The sequence below is a fragment of the Puntigrus tetrazona genome, chromosome 6, assembly GCF_018831695.1.
Source record: "Puntigrus tetrazona isolate hp1 chromosome 6, ASM1883169v1, whole genome shotgun sequence".
Taxonomy (NCBI): Eukaryota; Metazoa; Chordata; class Actinopteri; order Cypriniformes; family Cyprinidae; genus Puntigrus; species Puntigrus tetrazona.
In genome coordinates this window covers 25690809-25711053 of record NC_056704.1, presented here as the reverse complement: position 1 = coordinate 25711053, position 20245 = coordinate 25690809, and the positions used below count along the sequence as shown (strand labels likewise).

General features: G+C 35.3%; 1 protein-coding gene across 1 annotated transcript in view; it reads left to right on the top strand.

Annotated features, from left to right (window-relative positions):
* Positions 1–4127: 4127 nt before the first annotated feature.
* The window catches only part of mmp24 (matrix metallopeptidase 24), a 30369-nt gene continuing 14251 nt past the window's right edge, over positions 4128–20245 (top strand). The window contains exons 1-3 of the mRNA XM_043241613.1: positions 4128–4460; positions 17436–17584; positions 18416–18532. Coding sequence (XP_043097548.1) covers positions 4335–4460; positions 17436–17584; positions 18416–18532 — 392 coding nt within the window. The 5' untranslated portion in view covers positions 4128–4334. The remainder of the gene's footprint in view (positions 4461–17435; positions 17585–18415; positions 18533–20245) is intronic.

Genomic DNA, 20245 nt, shown 5'->3' with positions numbered 1-20245 from the left:
AGGAAGAGAAGATGGGCTTGATTGGTTTTCACTCCGAATGTTTTGGAACATGAAATCAGCTTAATGTCTCCCAGACCGTAGATGACTCACCAATACACAGACAAAATGCGTTTAACTGCTCGACCAAGGCCAGGTTCGTCATCGCACAAACATTGTTAAGTGTTTGAAGTGTACCCGGACGCAGGGGTCCTGAATCAGTCGATTGATCCCATTTGGCGTGTTGAGTCACGTCTCTCATTACATGCACATGCCATTTTTATTGAAACGGTTATGTAAAAACATAACATGCTTTTCTGAATGCCTTCCAGTTGATTATTTCTGTTTTATGCTTTCACGACTGCCTCTGAATCCACGTTATATGTTTAACTGCCCTTTCAGCATAATGGTGACCTTTCTTAAATGTCAGCAGTGATACCAGCCCCAACCTTTTGTTTATTTCCGAAACGCTTCAGTATCAAGGAAGGCGCGTCGATGAGGGATGCTAATAATGCTTTCGATGCGGAAAGTTTCGCATTTTAAAAGGCATTTTTAAATGCATAATCGTTTAAGTTGTTTAGTGCTGCTATTCTTAACTATTTTTTAAAGCTAAAACCATTAAAAATGATTTTTATTCATTATAACAAATCTCAAACAAACAAATAAATAGTAATAATTACAAAAAAAATTAATGACATTATTAAAATATTAAACAAATGCTAATTCAAAACAAATTATTTGTTTTTATACTATTATAGCTTATAAAGAAATAATAAATAATGTTAATATAATACTGAGTTGAATTCGATTTCATGTTTAGATATTATTATATTTTTGGAAGATATTTTCAGCGTAATTATCTTGATGATATTGTGAACGAACACTGTATCTTATAATCCTAGCAATATGCTATGCTACAATACAATAAAACACAACACATCGCTGATAAGAATAGATGAGTTGATTATTTAGCTACACTCTATATTCCAGATCTCTCGAGACCAAAATATCTAAAATGGTTGGTTCAAATCAACCTATCACCGAACAACAAATAATATTTTATGCAACTCAGACTGTAAAAGTAGCACATGACCTACAGTGAAATGCTAATTTGTAGAATCTACAAAAGTGTGATGTGGGAGTGAGAGACAGATGGATGGATGAGGAGGACGTTCTCTCTCTCTCTCTCTCACTGAGTAGGTGAAATTTGTTGATCAGTCTGTCTGAGACTCACTGTTCTGGGTGGTTCAGTGTTTTGTCGACCTTCCACTATGATTTCATTGCAGCTTCACCAGTAGAGGTATATTTAATAGGCAACATATAAGCCTACTTATTGATTTATGTTCATTTCTAAGGCTAAATGCAGTATTTTGTGTTCATTCCAGCACTGTGTGCATTTATGTATTTCTGTGAGTGAATCTCACGTAAAACATGTCGACCATTGCACCTCAAAATAATAATAATAATAATAATAATAATAAAATGCATAAGCATGTTTTTTTTAGCAATTAACCCTGACATTTCCCTCTATGTTTTATTGTTTCGAGGTAAACAATTTTATTTAACAGCGATTATGGTTTTAGTTTAGTACTTAGTTTGTTAGCTAAAACTGTATAAAACTGTAAAAAATATAAATATGAACTAAAATAAAGTACAACTTAATTTTTCTTTAATTCAAAAAATTTCATATAATTTAATTGCTAAAATAAAATGCAATTAAAAAATAATGTATACATATTTTTTTTTAAAAATGGCAAGAATTGCTTTTAGTTAATCACTTATATACAAAATATATATAAAAATGTAATCTTATGCAAAATATTTGCAAAAGTTTTAGTATATCAGTTTTGCCATGGCTATATTTTTCATTTTCGTTTAGTTTAAATGAAAGTACTACAATAACTTTCGCTAAATCAACCGAAAGCTTAACAAATGACTTAAACTTTCAAATTAAAATGTTAACAACATTTTTTAAATAACACTGATATCCGTATGTTTTAAAACATACTATGCACGAATGCTTGTGTGTATATACAGATACATACATTTATTTATTTTTTAAGGCTTTGTTCTTAAAAGACAAAAGAACTGAACACACCTCACATTAATGTGTGTATCTGCTTTCACACAGCTCCAGATGGAGAGACTGTTAGAAACCAGGCCTCCCCTGCTGCTCATCTTGGATGCTCTGGCTTCCGTCCCATGGCTGTCACAGCGCAGAGAGGAGCATCTCCGGGGCTGGAGGAGCTTCTGCACGCTGTGACCCAGATACAGAGCCTCGTGGGCCAGCCGCACAACCTGTCTCTCTGACTTCACATTCCTCACGGACCTGACCCTTCCCTCAAACGGACTCAAATCCCGCTGTGATCCCTGAAGGGGAGGTCTTTGAGAAGAACGCAATTTACTGCATCGCTGCATCAGGTAATCAAGGTTCCTGAACACCTTTCATGTTAAACAACTTCAGTAAGCACGGTGCAACAACTGACGTCGAGCAAACAAATAATGATTTCCGTCTCAAGAGATGAGTGTGTGCATAAAAATATTAAAAATAAAAATATAGCTGATCAGTTGCATCATATGTCTTTGCCATATTGTTACATAAGAACACAAAGATGAAATCTTTGAAATCTTCTTATATGAGCTTTCCTGGATGTTAACAATACCGGCTGCTTGTATTGATATGTCAAAAAAAGTAGGCTGTTTATGCTTTTGGAAAAGAAGAAGGATATTATGTGGCCATTTGAAGCTATTACTTTAAACAAATCATTCAGAAGTGGTCCACAAAGTCAGTTTGAATCAGTTAAAATGCTTTAAATTAAGATACTCTCTTTGAGCACATTTTTATATGTAGTGGATTTTACTTACTGAAGTAAAATGCAATTTAAATGAAATATCTGAGTGCAAAAGCTGAATACATTTTAAGAAACAAGCTTGAAGAAACGGTAACTGAGCGACGCAAAACACAGTCAGCAACAACAACAGGCTCAATATTCTAATATTGAATCATAAACAGCAAGCGCAATGTGGTTCGATTCCCGCACGAGTGACTCTTTGGATCTTTTTAGTGAATCAAAACATAAATCGCCACACAGTCTCGAGGGAATTACTTGAAGTGCCCCATTATGGAGTTTTTTTTTTAAATTACTTTCTACAGTGTGCAACACAGCTATATATGAATTAAAACACCCTGAACAGCTTTAAATCTTAAAGTGCACCGTGTTTAAAGTTATTGTCTCTCAAAAGAGTTTTATTTGTTTTTTTTTTAACAAATCTCAAGCTGATAATGTCATTCTTTTGGGGATTTTTGGAGCGGTCAGATAGCTGTTAACAAAGCAGCACTGCACTCACAAACGCTGCTTTTATCTTATGGCTTTTATTATGTAACGGAAATGAAACGACCAAAGGACCAATCACCGCAGAGCAGCGTCACGCAATTACTATTTAACACTTCAGCGAATCGTTTGGTTAAAACAAGTATGGTTAAGATAGATGCGTATTGTAAGACACTTAAAGTGTTTGTCAACCTGTTGTTGGGAACTATTAAAACCAAAATATGAACCTTAAACCATAATAATAATAAAAAAAACAACTGAAATGAATCATATCGCTTATTTTGCTAGTGGTTATTGATGTAACATTAATCTAAACCCAGTACTGAATAATTTAGCCTACTTTGTGTCCGATTCTAAATTAGACTACTGTTATTGTGTTTTGAAACTGAAATCAGTTAAATTACTGACCGATTTTTTATCAAATGAATAAAATACGCCACCACATTTAGATAACAGGCTATTAACCTATTATTTTGCATTTATGCCGCCTGTAAAACAAGTGCACACTTTTTTTTTAGATGCATTTATTATATCTGTGTTATAGAAAACAATCAGTTTTTTATTGCCCAATTTGTTTGAGGGCGTGATGCAAAAATAACATATTGCCTCTATAAAAATATTCCTTAAACTAAAACAGTCGTTTAAGAGAAATTGCTACTTTTTATAGTTCTAAACCCTTCTTTGTGGAAGACTGGTGAAAGGTGGAACGAACGATCCGTTGAAACGAACCGTTCAAAGGAACCGATTCGCTGAAAGAGTCGGACTCCCGCGTGGGTCCGTGCCCGCTGACGGTGCTGCATTCGCTCGAGCGCTTCAGCGGCGCAGCATCATTTCAGCGCAGCACCTTGAGAAGACGCGACACAAAATGGCTTTGATAATTTAACGCTCGGCTGAGAAGAAACGCTCACAGCGCCATCGGGAATATAGGACGCGCGTTGCTGTTTTTTTTCTGAAATAATAAAGACCAAACACCAGAAACAAGCCTGGAAATCAACGGCGGACAGTGGGGGGAATTCGGGGACAGTCATGGCGGGGGTGGGAGCCAGGGGGAGAAAGACGGGACTCCCGGGGTTCTGTTGGAAAACATGTTATTTCCACATTCTCTTCTGGGTCGTGTCTGTCTGTGGAGAGGAGAGGACCTTCATTGTTGAGGTACGTGGAGAGAGATGCCATGTCCACCATCCTCACCTCCGCTGGCTGCGCGTGCAAAGCGACCTGCTCCGTAGAGCATCACCAGCCTTACAATCAATTATATTCGAATGGATTTATTAGCTGAAGTGGGGTCAAACGTGGTAAATAAATAACGATCGAGGGATGCATACATAAGTGCAATTTTGCAATACGTTTATTTTAAGATCATGTTAAATAACAGCTAGTGATCAAACAAATACAGGCTACTTGATATGATGAGATTCGTACGAAAATAAGATTCATAAAGCTGCATAAGATTGGTAAATAAGCATGACACTACAGGTGAAACAATAACAATGCACCCAAGCTATACCCGCCGAGCATCTAAATATTACAAAACAGTAACACTAATTTTGCATTATTATTCATTATAGTTATATCTGGCATCATAGGTAGTATAAAAATAATAATAGCCAAACCATGCACGTGTGAATAAATGTACCATATTTAAAAACAGTGACATTGTTTTTTTATATTTTATTTATTTATTTGTGATATTACAGGTAAAGCACATCTGAAACCATAACAATGCACCCACATCCGATTACATTTACCGTGCTTGAATATAGCACTAATTATTATATGCAATCTTTTAAACGAATCTGTGATACAGGTAGTGCATCAGTGCATCCAAATAATCCACATGTGTCTGAATTCTTATATTTCTCCATTTTGCATTATGTCCAGCCCCAGACGCACATTAAGTGTTTTATGTTAGCCCTTCCTGGAAATACAGCACACTGAAGCCATTATCAGGTTGCCAGTAATTGGATAATTTCATTGCGCCACTCACTGCACATGCATTCCCTTATTATACCCTATATCTTTCGTCTTAGTTGAGGGCAACGCGTTCAAGGCTTTATGCTATAGTGCACTGTTAGAACTGAACCGATCCCATTCGAGGGATGTGCATCTTGTTGAGCAAAGGAAGGACAAAGACCTTCAGTTAAGACGGCACACTCGTTTTCCTTAAAGACTCGAGAGCTGTTTTAAATGATTCTTTTATATATAGAGAGGCCACATTTATAGCCGTGCAAGGCTTTTGTTTTGATGTGCAGCTAGTGTTTTCGTGTGTGTTCCAAATATAGGTTCCTTCATAATTGATGGGAAAGGCAGGGATGCTTTTGAGTAGCAAGCCAGAGCTGCCGGATTCAGCTTTGTTGTGGCAGTGGCTTACTTGGTGTGCAGAGATCTTAGAGTTACGTCTGTCACCGTTTTTTAAAGATAAATCATTTCCTCATGGGCGCACGTTGCTTGACGAGGGGTTAAAATCGAAAGGCTGTTATGCAAATAGCGAGGATAAATTGCAGATAAACAGCTCGTCGTTGTTGCTTTGCGACCAATTTAAGACTTGAAAGTTATCGCGCACGACAGAATAATGACGAAAAGACAAATGCATTCAAATTTAAACCGTTAGGTGCCAAAAATGGCAACGTTACAAGACACTGTTCTTCCAGTTCACGTTCTGTTCACATGCCAGGAGCGTATTAACCCTCCGTTTCTTTGTTTCATTCATGAGTGACTTGCAGCAGGAGCTTTAGCACGGATGCACGTAACGATATACAGCGATTCTTGCAAATGCATCGCACAATTTAAGCACAGTATCGTTTTACCTCGATTAATCGCCTACAAAACAATGTGATCAAATTCTGTTCGCGCACAATTATACCAGGCTACACACATTCGGCTTCGTGACCTAATTTGTAAATTGCAATCCTAGGATTTGTGATAGTGCCTAATGTGCACAGGCAGATAAACTGGTATTTGAAAGGAAGGTTCCTCTTAGATATTGAAAATGGTTTCAGTGCCAGTATCCCATCAAAGTGAGGTAATACGATCGTGATGATCCAGTTAACCACTCTTTCTGTTTTCAGATATTAATCTTTTAAGACTCTGATATCAGATTAGACCATGTTACTGTATATAGATTATATCTTCGCGTCTTAGGCTACATTCAGCTTTACGAGACTAAATATCTTCAGTCATCTCCGCAGCAGTGAAGTGAAGTGTGTGTGGATTGGGCAGTTCGGCTGATTTGTGTGAACAATTACCAGCGGTAAAGACGCTATTTGTAGAGCTGGTCGTATATATATAGTTCTGGCCAGGCGTCTGTTCCTCCGCTGGAGCGGGTTAATGACAGAGAACCGGGTGGAGCTGTAGTTGAGGGTGATGGTGATGGTGATGGCTGTCGGTGAGGACGATAATAATGTCTCTTGTTGTTTTTCGACTCACTACCAAGCGAGTCATGCAGTGAGTAGGCTGCCGTCGATACTAGTTTTGGACTGTTGCCTTAGAGCTGACTTAGTATTTATGCTTTGAGTACAGTAGCGTCCCTGGAAAAGAAAAACTGAATATATTTTCTAAATCTGAAGCACTGAATCGTAGTATTTTATATGTTACTGCTGTATTAGTTAATATATAAAATTTTATATAATTTTTTCCCTTTGTTTATATAACATTTTATACATTTTTAAAGCAGCTTTACAGTGATGCAAACATTTCGCTGTAAAACATCTCTAAAAAAACTATTTTATAATAATATTTTAGTAATTTTGCTACACGCCTTTGCCATTGTCATACATTTTTTTATATTTCTATTTAGCTTTAGTTTATTTTTGTTTCTTGATACCTATTTTAAGATATAATCAAAGTAACATTTCTCATTTTCATTTAAGTTTACTATTTATATCTTGTTATATTTTAAGTTTAGTTTAACATCGGGGTTATTATAGTTAGCTAGTAAACTAGAAAACATTTGACTGCTTGAAACGGAATGAACATAAACTAAAATATATAAATAAATAAAAAAACATAAACTGATTTTATTTCAGCTATTTGCATAGGAAACATTTTTCATTTTTATATATGTACTAAATTTACTAAATCAACTCAAATAAAAGGATCTAAAAACAATATAAACATTTAAAAATGCATAAAAAAATGACAAAACATAAGAGATTTTAAAACTTAAAATCTTAAAACTAAAAAAACATTTCAAAATAACAAAAAATGAATAGTAACTGATACTCTGATGCTACTAGAAATGATACTGAATTATGCAAAACATTTTTTGAATGTTAACAGAAATAAATAACATAATTTCAAAGGCTGATACAGTCTAATATGACTTCAAACATCAACAAGTCCAAATTTTTGCAGTGCTTTTTTATTGCAAATGTTACAGTACGGGAGTAAAATTTCATGCTATTTCATGTTAATTTCAAACAAAGACCTTTACTCTTTGGGACGGCTTTTAGCCTTAAAAGTCTGTTATTTGGATGGCGCTCCAGAATGTCAGTTGTCTTATATAAATGTAGTTTGACAAGGTGTGAAAGACTTGGACTGACAGTGATGTCCTTAGTGTGCCGTCTCCATTTGACACCTGTTTTAATGGATGACAACTGTAATCTGCATAGGACAGAGTTCACAGGGCGAGGAAAAGGCAATGCATGCATCGTATCGACAATATTCCTCATTTTGACGATAACGTTAAATGTTAAACTTTGCTATTGCTTTTTTTCTCAGCACCCACTCTCGTTTTATTGCCAGAAACGCAACACAACATTTGCATAGAAGCATCTTTCTTGCGCAACTTTAAAATAAATACGTAACAAAATGCTGTGGTATTGAACCACTTCTGCACATTACAGGAATCCCAGTGTCTAATCTAATCAAAAAGTAATAAAAACCAAAACCTAAGCATCTTTATAGGTTCGAGGACTCCCCCATCCTACCATTCGCTTTGTTCCTTAGCTTTCCCCGCATGTTTAATACAGCTTTATATAAGGCATGCTGGAGCTTTTTGGTCATTTGGTGGTTTGGCTCTATATTCAGTCGTGCATGATTTTCTATCTGATTTAGTTCCGTTCCTGGACTATCAATTGATTTCTCTATATGTGTCTAGCCGCGTGGAGATTCGAAACCTCTTCACCTTCATGTCACAGAGTCTGAGGAGCTGCAGCCCGGCGAGTTTAGATTGCTGTCTCCATCTGACAGTTTAATTTTAGCCACAGGAGCAGTTAAGCCCCACCAGTTTGTTGGATTTGAATATAAATGCTCAGCGGTTGCTTCCTGTAAAGAACCGCGCACATTACACTGTACAATAAGGACTCTGGGAGCATTGCGAGGAAATTCATGCAGTTTGTAGAAAAGCTTCATTTTCCAAATGTTGCTTTTTCGAAGCTGTTTTGGTTCAGCGTTGGTCTAGACTGATTATGAAGCGTGCCGGGGACCTTTATTGTAGTTTTGTTTCAATAAATCATGCATAAAGATATTTGAGGAAAATGGCTTAGAGCCTGGCCTTGCAAAGCTCAGGAGATTTAATGAAGATCTCATTTAATGAAAGATTGTGTCAGATATATATATATATATATATATATATATATATATATATATGTGTGTGTGTGTGTGTGTGTGTGTGTGTGTATTTTATGCAGTAAAAATAAATAATACAAACACTTAAATCAAAATTACTATCATACCTTTTTTGACATGTGTTATGAATTATTTCCTTAGAGAGCCATGTAATAAATCATACAATATCATAGTATGCAATATAATAGCGTGCCATAAGAATTACTGTACGTTACCATCACTGTAATACGGTAAGGTTACAGTATTTTCTGCAAAGGTTGAAAAACAACAAAAAAAGCTTTTTTTGGCTGTGTGGAAAAGGAAGTGTAATATTAGCTTGCCCTAATTTTTGCCTGTCTTTGACTGTGAGATATGTGTTTCGCCATACCCTCTAAAGGATGTTAAAGCATGTCAGAGCCTATGAAGTGTGTGAAGTATACACTGAAACACACACTTCAGTATCCCGACGAACACCGCTTCGGTCCCTAGCGAATCTCATGCGGTGAAAGCTGTGAAGGAAGCTGTTGTTGTGTTTTTTATGTTGGCTTTGTTCTCTCTTGACGGTATTATGGCATTTTTTTCTGTTTACTGTAGGATTAAGACATGGTTTTCTTTATTAAATATTCTGTTTACTCTTGTAACGCAATAAAAAGCTGTAGAACGTTGCGTTTTTCCTTTGTGTTTGTTAGTTATGCTAGTATGTGCTGAGAGAAAGCAGTCCTCGCTCTGACTTTGCAATGCATGCAGGGAACTAAATAAGGATGGCACAGTTTCCTCACATAAAAGTCTAATTCGTCCTGAATATGTCTCTTCAGGAGACCACATGCTGAGGGAGAAATTAAAAGAAAGAGGGGGGGAAAAAATCACAAAGCCAAAGAAAAACCTAATTAGTTCACACAAAGACTGCGCTGGTATCACCGCTTGAATTGAAAATGAATGGAGCATTGCCTTTGTCATGCTATTTATACCCGTTTTTAGGTTGTGCTGTGTTATGTAGCATGTTGATGTGTCAGCTTCCTAATAACTTGTGACAAGCAGCATCGTGATTACTTGTGCTTGTACTTAGTGTTAGGAATTTGAATGAATACTAAAACTAGTCTTGCAACACCTTAACAATCACCTTTATAGCTCCTTTATAGCAATGTGCTAAAATCATATATACAGTATATACATAACAGCAACATGCATGGACAACCAACACGGCTTTAAATTTTATTTAGTTTAGTCCTTGTACAGTCATTATATAAAATGCCTGACAGCTGCCCTTTTAAAAAAAATAAGTGTGCTTAATTGTATTGAATGTGCACTTTGTAGTGAAAACTGTTTTTGCATAATATAATATAAAATAAATAAAAGGTCAGTTAATTGTATTTACAGAGTACACATTTTTGGATTTATTTTTAGTACACTTAAGTGTACTTTTAAAAAGCGCATTGTAGTAATGCCAAATAAAAGAAAATACTTTAAAGTACATTTTAACTCATGTTTAAATGATCTTGTATTGTGTTTTAAAGAAGTACTTTGAATTTATTTTGATGTGCTGGCATACTAAAGCACATAAGAAAAGCTGCATATAAAACACTGGAAGTTATTTATTGTGCGTCCCTGAAGTTAATTAAAATGTGAAGTTTAGAAACTCAAAGTAAAGGGATTTTTTTTTTTTTGCTTCTGCAATCAGTGTGGGACAGCTAATATTTATAACCTGAACACAAAGAAAATCATTTTCTTCAAAATTTCTTATATCACACTGAAGGGACTTATTTCGCTACAGTATAGAATGCAAGAATAGAAATGTTAAAATATCACTTGTGCTTAAAATGAACCGAATGGATCTTTTTTTCCATTTTTAAGCCCTGGTTTAAATATTACTATTGCAGTAGTACAGTACTATATTTATATATATATATATATATATATATATATATATATATATATATATATATATATATATATATATATATATATACATACAATAGTCAGCATTTGAAGTGGATCAAAATAAGTTAATCAAAGTTGGGTATTGTTTTGGTTTTAGGACGACTTGGATGAAAGGTTTTGATCACTTCAAATGTTGACTACGTTTAGTTTGCCATGAATGCTTGTCAGTACATTAAGCAGTACATTTGAACCATATTTCAACCGTATAGAAATGATGAATTACACTACGAATTACATAAATCCTACCGAAGTACTTAAACTAAAGTGTTGTTTCTGATATATGTCTTACTTGCTCACATTTGCTGTGCGGCTAATGATGGATTTTAGACTGTTATGTCTGCATTACTGTAATAACTGTTATTGCAGCTCTAATCATTGTGGTTTTAAAGCGTCTGATCTGTGTTTTTTTGTTTGGGGGTGTTTGATATGAGCACAAGCGGCAGCTCTCCTTTCGGTCTTTGTCTCGCTCCCCTCCCCCACGTCTCCATCTACTGTACGCTCTCATCTTCCTCTCTCCATCACTCCACCTCTCCCCTCCCCGTCCACATCCTCGTCTCTCTCCTCTGTCTTGCTCTGTTTGTCTCGCTGCCGCTGCCTTTGTCTTTTTGTTCATCGTCCTTTCCCTCTCTGTCCGTTTCTCTCTCCAGTACTGTCATTATCGTTATCTGTTTGGCCCTTGTGCCACTTGTATTCATAGAACAAGACAGGGAAAGATGGGAAAAGAGTTGTAAACAGGATCGGAAAATGATGCAGACTTGAACTCGTGTCACCCGCCATGGCTGAGTGTGTTAGCTAACCGCTAGAGCATGGACCTCGCACTGTTATTATGTTTTACACAAACCAGATGTGTAAGAGCATGTTTTGCTAATAGCACTGCATATTTTGGGGAAGAATCTGCTAAAAATTGTGATTGAGATTTAAAATGTTTTTATTATTATTTTTTTAAATTGTTCATATTTTTTTATTACAAATACTCTACAAATTTATATTGTGACTGCAATTTAAAATATACTTGTATATATTTTATTGTTTATAGTTTAAATAAAAAATATACCGCAAAATAATAATAATAACAATGCAATAATTTTTTATTGTGGTTACGTCTCTTAAACAAAAAAAAATAAAATTGAAAAGTAAAAATGTTTGTGAGAAAAATATAATAATACATAATACAACTAAATAATACAACTGTAAAATTTACAGTAGGCTACTATATATATATGTGTGTGTGTGTGTATGGCTCTTTTGTCTTTCAATCTATATAAATTTCACAGTATTTAAGAAAAATACAGCAATTATAATACATGTTTTATTGTACAGTCAAATTGTCAAACAAAATTCTAATATTTATGGCTTGTTTTTAATATTTTTTTGTCTTAATTTCTTCATTTTCACACATTAAACAATCAATATTTTGTAAGTTTGAGAAGATGGTTGTTGCACGTTGCGTTCCCAGGTGCGTGTTATACTCAACCCTGGTTTACAGTAAAGTCTGCGTGCTTGTATCGCTAACACTAGATCAGAGCTGTGCCGTGATTTACTCTGAAACAAACAACACACCGCATATATTTATTTAACTGAAACCTTTTGGGATTCACTAATCACACTTAGCCATATCGCAAATCCATTTTTATTTTGATTTATCGTGCAGCCGTAATTCCAACACTGTTATCACCTCTGGCCTTTTCTCCTCTTTTATTTATTGAACAATGGAGAGGGAACAGGAAATGACAGGGATAAGAAAAGAGCAGGAAATGACATGAGCCTCAAGCTCGTGAGCCGGGCCGATGTGTCATTTGCGCTAAATCCTCACCCCTCTTCTTCTTCTTCTCAGTCGGGCAGCACTGCGAGGAACTGAACCTTTATCGATTCCACTCATGATGTGACGTGCGGTTTCTCTCTGAAACACGAGATATCAGAAGTCATGAGGCAGTGCCACCCGATCAATGCCCCGCAAATCCTCAAGCGAAACGCACACACGCACCTTCCTCTCTGTGGAAGGCCCAACTGCTTTTGTGACTCCCTACTCATTAGCGCACACTTATGAGAAAGGAGACTCCAACGACCTGAACATCTTGTGTTTCAAAGAGGCCAATTACATGGGCTGTGATCACAATTTTACAGCCAGTAATAATGTCAAAGTAACACTGCAGTAAGTGCATGCTCGATACTGTACCTGCTTTGTAATATTCTCTGTGTAATGCCGCTCTACAAAGTTTTTATTTATTTTTTTAACAATGTACCTCATCATTTCAGTGTGATCTTAACAGCGGATTTCAGCCTCGATTGTTTTCTGATTAGCCAATTAGTCGACTAGTCATCCGACAGCAAAGCGGTCAGAGCGGAGTTAACTGGTTTTTGATGTTTTTTAGTATTAGGCGCGAGATCAGAAACATTCTATACTTTTAAGGATCTGAGAGAAGGTGGAAATGGTTATGGAGAAATGATTTTGGCCCCTTTAAATTTTAGGAGATGGACTGATGGCTGATTACTTGTAAGCACACAGAGTCTGAGATTGTTTATTTGAGGTAAAACACATGAAACTTTAGAAAGATTACATTACAGCATATCATGATGAGGTAATCAGGCGTTATTCGAGCTCTGGATAGTCTCGCGGGCGAACATAGTGCTGTTTCAGCAGAACAATTCAATGTAATATGAGTCAGATGCAGACTTCTTATCTCATGTGCCGTTTATCGCTGTTAAAGTATTTCATTGTGTGCTGAAGAACAGAACTTCTGAAAGTAATGAAAGTTTTTTTGTTTGTTTGTTTTTCAGTTTGGGTTGGGTAAGATTGTTTAAAGAAATATTTCACCAAAAAAATGTCATTTCTTTCAACATTTACTCACCCTCAGGCTTTTCCAAACCTGTATGTGTTTCATCGTTCTGCCGAACACAAAGGTAGATATTTTGAAGAAAGCCTGTTTTGGGCCACAGTTGATTTCCATAGTATTTGTTTTTCCTACTTTGGAAGTCCATGGTGACCCAAAACAGCCAGGTTACAAATCTTCAAAATATCTTCCTTTGTGTTAAAGCAGAACAATGACATTCATACAGGTTTGGAACTACTTAAAGGGTGAGTAAATGTTTTTGGTTTGATCAAAAATGCAGTAAAAGCTGTAAAATTGTAAAAAATTATTACTATTTATAACTACTTTTTTATTCCTGTGATCAAAGCAGAATTTTCAGCATCATTACTCCAGTCTGCAATGTCACATGATCCTTCAGAAATCATTCCTATATGCCGATTTGCTGCTCAAGAATTTTTTTTTGTTATTATAAATGATAACAGTACGTGCAGCTTCATATTTTGTGTGGTGATGTGATAACTGACCGCAAGTCATAGATTCTGTACATAGATCTTGGCTTGCTTTAAAACCAGTACACTGATTTTAGGCATTATTTTCCACTAAAAACTAAACAAGTCAGGTGTGTTGCTACTAGAAATTCATCTGATCCGTTTAGGCTGCCTTTGTTTGGCAAAAGCATGGAGGACTGTTACTGCACGCTGCTCATGAAGGTAGAATATCATCCATCCATGCCATCTGGCAGCAGAGACGAAAGGATTTCAAGTTTCAGGGACAGCTGTTCAAAGAAAGACTTGGCTGTGTTTGGAACGAAGAACTAGCTGAGTACTGTACATCATATATACTGCTGTGTAATATTCTTTTAGAAAAAAAAAACTGTTTAAATAGAATGCAATTTGCAAACAATAGCATGATACATGACCTCATAACATTGCATGATTAATTTAGCCAAAGGCATCTAGTTATTGACTATTGAAATGATCAAAACGTATCAATTCAAACTCTTCAAACTCCAAAGAAAAAGCTGAACATTCATCACCTTAGAATGAGAAGCACTGTAGGGTGCAGTGCATTGTGGGATGCACGGTGCTGCAAAGTGTACTTTGTTTGTGCGCTTCACAAATCAGCAAAAAAATCGGTCACCTGTGTATTGCAATGCATAATTGCTTACCGTGCAAAGTATAAAAAGTATATTTAGCAAAATTGCACATAGTTGGAACTATTTCTTTAAACCCAGTTGACCAAAAAATGAATATTCTGTTATCATTTATCATTTATTTACCCACGTTTTATGACCTTCTTTTCCCTGTGGGACATAAAAAATGAAATGTTGAGGTATGTATTTTTAACAGCAAAATGTGATGTTATAAGTTGTGTGAATTACTTTTATGGTGCTTTTCGTATTCCAATAACAACTTCTATATAAACAGGAGTGGCAAGTATGTTCTAAAAAATATCTCCTTTATTGTCCCACAAAAGAAAGAAAGCCATACAGGTTTGGAACGACATGAGGGTGAGAAATTATTGTGCACTATCCCTTTAAGTAGATTATCCATCCGTGATGCCTCTGCAGTTCACAAGAACAATTTATCATTTATACTTCCCGGGAAATGTGGATTTCTGTCTTTGAACTGAATCGCGCCGATTCCTACAAAGTACCGGAACGGAAATAGTCCTGCAGCTTAAATAAGGCTTCTTATTCACGGGGCTGAACCGTCACGGTCCTTTTGTGTTCTTCAGATCTCACAGCCTTCATTGATTTATCAAAGTGGATGAGACATGTATTGTTGGGTCTAGTGCTGGTTTCAGACTTCTCTGTATGCCATGCTATAATGACGGCACCAGTAACAGCGTTGGTGAATTATTTAATGGGTACGATTTCCCAGGGGGCCATGCAGAGCCTCTGTTACCATGGAGGCTGAGCCAGCCATGTCACAGAAGGGTGTACTCACTGGTACAAGTTTGCATTTCAGCATTCTGAAAATGCAACATAATGCTAGTGTTGTACGACTGTGCATTATATTCGTGCATATTTTTATATAGAGATGCTCCGTTGCTGCATTTCAGCTGTAAAGAATATGATGTTGGTGTTGGTTTAAAATTGTATGAAAACTTAAATTATATATTGCAGAAATAGATTTTATTTAATTATTTAATTGGATTTCTAGTTACATTTTTGGGACTTGGCTGATTTATAGATGTCAAAATGGCTTTAGAAAAAGTACTTTTATTCATGATCTAGATATTTCATTATTACATTTAATATATCTATTTTTTTTTAAATTTATTTAATTTATTTTTTCATATATATAGATTTCCATTTTAATTTCATTCAACAAGTTAACCTAAGATAAAAATATTGCCATGACATCATCTTTGAAAAAGGAGATATATATATATATATATATATATATATATATATATATATATATATATATATATATATATATATATATATATATATATATATATACAGTATACACACACACACACACACACACACACACACAAAACCATTTATTTTATTTCCAGTAGATGGTTGTTAGAGTATTCCTAGTGGTTGCTAGGTGTTTTCTTACTGGCTCAATTCACAGTATTTGTTCTACAAATACTCAAATGTAATTACTAATTACTAAACTAAATCTAAATACGAAATTATTAGGTTTTAAACATTTCTGCAATAGAAAAATAACATTAAATATGCACCGGTACTATAGTACTGAGAGCACTATTTTTAATTGGAATGAACTCTACATGGCTCTTTCAGATATAGAAGCAGCGCGGTGTGTGTAGCAGCCTAAGGATTGATTTCCATTTGAAGCATTGACTCACTGTTTGTGATGGTTCTGCTTCATGCTGAGAAGGAAAGGACCAGAAACTCCAGCATTAAAATATTCATGCTGAAAATGGACTCTAAGCCATGAGCTCAATTAAAGAGCCCCTCTCCATGTGTGCAGCGCTTTAAAATGAGGGCTTTGCTTACTAGTTCTCCACTCTGCCCGTCCGCAGGGAGAGATGAAAGCCGAGAGAGGAGGCTGAGATGAGGGAATGAGAGGATGAGGATGGGGATGTTCTATATAAGTTCAGTTTTATTTTTGTGCTGTTAAATATGTTGAGATCAAGGAGCATGCAAAATGAAACGAGCTTTGAGAACAAATGGAGTTTATATGAGGTTGCTGACCTAGACAGCATCTGTTTATAGATAGTTCAGGCTTTCTCCCTTTGTTTGGACATATTCAAGCGAAGTGCGTAATTTCTGAGCACCGGCATCAAAAAGTGGGAATAGCATAAATGATTAATAGCCTTAAAAACATTTCTTTATTACCTTAAAACTTGATGGTGCTCCTTTTGTTCACTTCTTTTAAATAGAATATTTTTACGTTTTTTTTTTTTTTTTTTTTTTTTTTTTTTAATTTGTCAAATTCAGAAAGCTGCAATTTTTCTACCACAGTCATCTTCTCCAGTTCTGATACTGATCGATGATTATCAAAATGGTTTTAGAAACATTTTATTGACTTTTGCAGTTTTTTTACATTTTAGATATATTTCTAGATATGCTACAATCACTTGCGTCAGTAATCAATGCCTTTTAGTAATTGCTATTGCTATTATTAATATTTTATTACCAAATGTTACCAGATATAGCTATTTTAGTAGATTTAAGTGCATTTATCTAAATGAGGTGTTTCAGTTTGAATTTTAACTTTTATCATTTTAAGTTATTTAGAATATTTTAAAGTATAATTTTTTTATTGTTTCTAGTTTTAGTTAACTATAATAACCCAGCTTTTCGTGCATGTAACTTTTTGTTCTTAATGTAACGTCTCTTTCTCTGTAGACATGGCTGAAGAACTATGGCTACCTGCTCCCTCATGACATCCGGACATCAGACCTGCGATCGGAGAAAGCCATGCAGTCGGCCGTCGCTGCCATGCAGCGGTTTTATGGTATTCCAGTGACGGGAGTGCTCGATCAAACCACCATCGAGTTAGTAACAACACCCTTAACTGCATGAAAAATCATGAGCAGGCAATATAGCTGCTAAAGTGCATATGTGCTGACATCAATACTCTATTTCTGATTAATAAGATGAACAGTAGTGTGAAGAGACGCCCCCTTATTGAGATCAAATGACCAGCCATGTCTTATATTTAGATATAGATATTTAGTGCATATCAATTTGTCACACTGCACGCAAGTTAAACGGCTCCAGAGCTGAAGGGGGCAGCAGAGAGACTAATGGTGGTTTAGGATAACAAATAAAAACATGGGCTGCATTTAAAATCACATACTCTCTTTTTAAATGAGCAATTACTTATTATGCAATAATTACTGTAGTATGGGACATGCTGCATCGCTACATAAAATGTGAAAAACGTGTTAAACAGGCCTTAATTCAAGCATTTAACCCAAATTCATTAAACAAAAACACTGACTTGAGGGTAAACGGAGGTTGATTGATAAATAATTTCAGCATTTTGGCCTAAAAATTTCTTAGTGCTTGAATGTTTTTTAAAATGGCTTTAAAAAAATCTATTTAAATGTGATTTCTTAATTTTAGACATTATATAAAAGTATTAAATATTACATTTTTAGTTTATAAAAACATATTCTTGTGCAACATATTCTAAACCCGAAAATTCATCCTGTTTATTTACTTAATGCATGATTTTGGACTCTTTGGTGTTTCATATGATTTTAGCACTACATTTAAACTATTTGATGTACAGCAGTATGGAGATTGTATGCACAGTGTCCTAGTTTTCTGTGGCAGTTGTTTGGTATCTTCTGGCGTATTCATTGTCCAAGTGTTTTAAGGTGGATGAGAAAACCTCGGTGTGGAGTTCCAGATCACCCTCACATCAGCCGACGGAGGAGAAATAAACGCTACGCCCTCACTGGTCAGAAATGGAGGGAGAAAAAGATTACATACAGGTAAAGCTTATATTCAGAGACTGATAAATCCAATGCAAAGCTCACATGATGGAAGGATAGACTGTATACTGCACCTAAGGAACCTCTGGAAGAAACTACAGACTCTTTATAGATGAATGACCATTGTTCACGATTACAGGGAAGCGCTCTAAAAACCCATATGCCTGTAACTAGCTGCACCTCAAGTGATGTGATTCTCTTTAATGGCGGCCCATTAGGCATTTTGCTGAAGCCGGTCTGCGGAGTATATTTGCACCCTCATCTGTAATTATTTTAGTGCATATCGTGTTGACACGTGCGCTTATGTTTGGAACACATGCCGCTTACGCAACGTTCCAGACAGACGTTGCTGAAATGCTTCCCTCTAACCTTAAAAATGCTAAAAGAAGCTTTTGTTTTCTGCTTGATGGGAGAGAGAGAGAGAAACAAAAAAAGCAAGGAATGTCGCAGGTCAGGAAGATAGAGGAATAGTTGATGAAAGCCTGGTTTTCTTGCTATTATGCCTCCCAAAATCCACTCAATCTATTCATTTATTTTTTTATGTCTGTCTCTGAAACATAAAATTACCTTATTGTATTTTTGTATTTAAAATTGTAGATTTAAATGTTGTATGCATATCTAAATTTATATATATATATATATATATATATATATATATATATAAATTAGTATATATATAAATAACTACATATATACAAATTTTTAAATACTCACAGATATATTTTTAATTAATAATATATACATATGCTTACATGAATGTGTAATATATATAATAAATGTATAATGTATTATAAAAATATAATGTAATAAATTCCATGTTTTCTGCTGATCACATGATGCTGACTCAGTGAATACGAGCTGAACAAAAGGGATTCTGGGACATTTTGTACTTGCGGTGCATTCCTATTAGCATAAACATGAAATCAGATCATTTGCAAACATTTGTCTGCTTTCGTCCATTTTAAAGCACTGTTAATCGCAATTAGTCACTAAGCGCAGTGCAGAACTTGATTTGCAGTCACTGGTTAATCAGATGTGATCTTCTCACTTGTGTGTGCCTGCAGTTGTGTGCCAGAGACAACCATCTGCTTCTGCCTTAGGTGTCTGGCCTGGTTTAACTTTTGCCCTATATTCAAGGAAATTTTTTATGCAGATTAATTCTTATGTAACAGCGCAGCGCTGTGAACTCAAACGGCGTTCGCTTCAGTTTATTGCAGAGCAGATTCATATTGAAAGAACATTTTCAAACACACCGGTGCAGTGAGTAGGTTGCCGCAGTGCTGTCATAGGAAACTTAAAACAGAGAAATAAATATCCAGTTCAATTAGTATTATTTATATACTATTATAGCATTTTGAATTAGCTTTTATTTTTAGGCTTTCAGTTTTTATACTTTCAATTTAATAGTTTCCATGATTTTGTTTTGTCATTTTGTAGTAGTTTTTTATATTTTTATTTATATTTCAGTTTTAGTTATTTCTAGTATTTTAGTTATTTAGTCATTTACTGCTTAAACCTATTCATTTCAGTTAGTTGCCACATTAAATGTGCATATTTTAGTTTTTCACCATATAAATGCATTTTTTGGCACTTTACTTTACATTTTATGCATGTGGCAGATGCAGAATCAGGTTTTGCCATGTTTGAGCCCGAGGGAAACTTTACCATTACTTTAATGCATTGAATATAAGTCACAGCATGTAAAGTATTTAT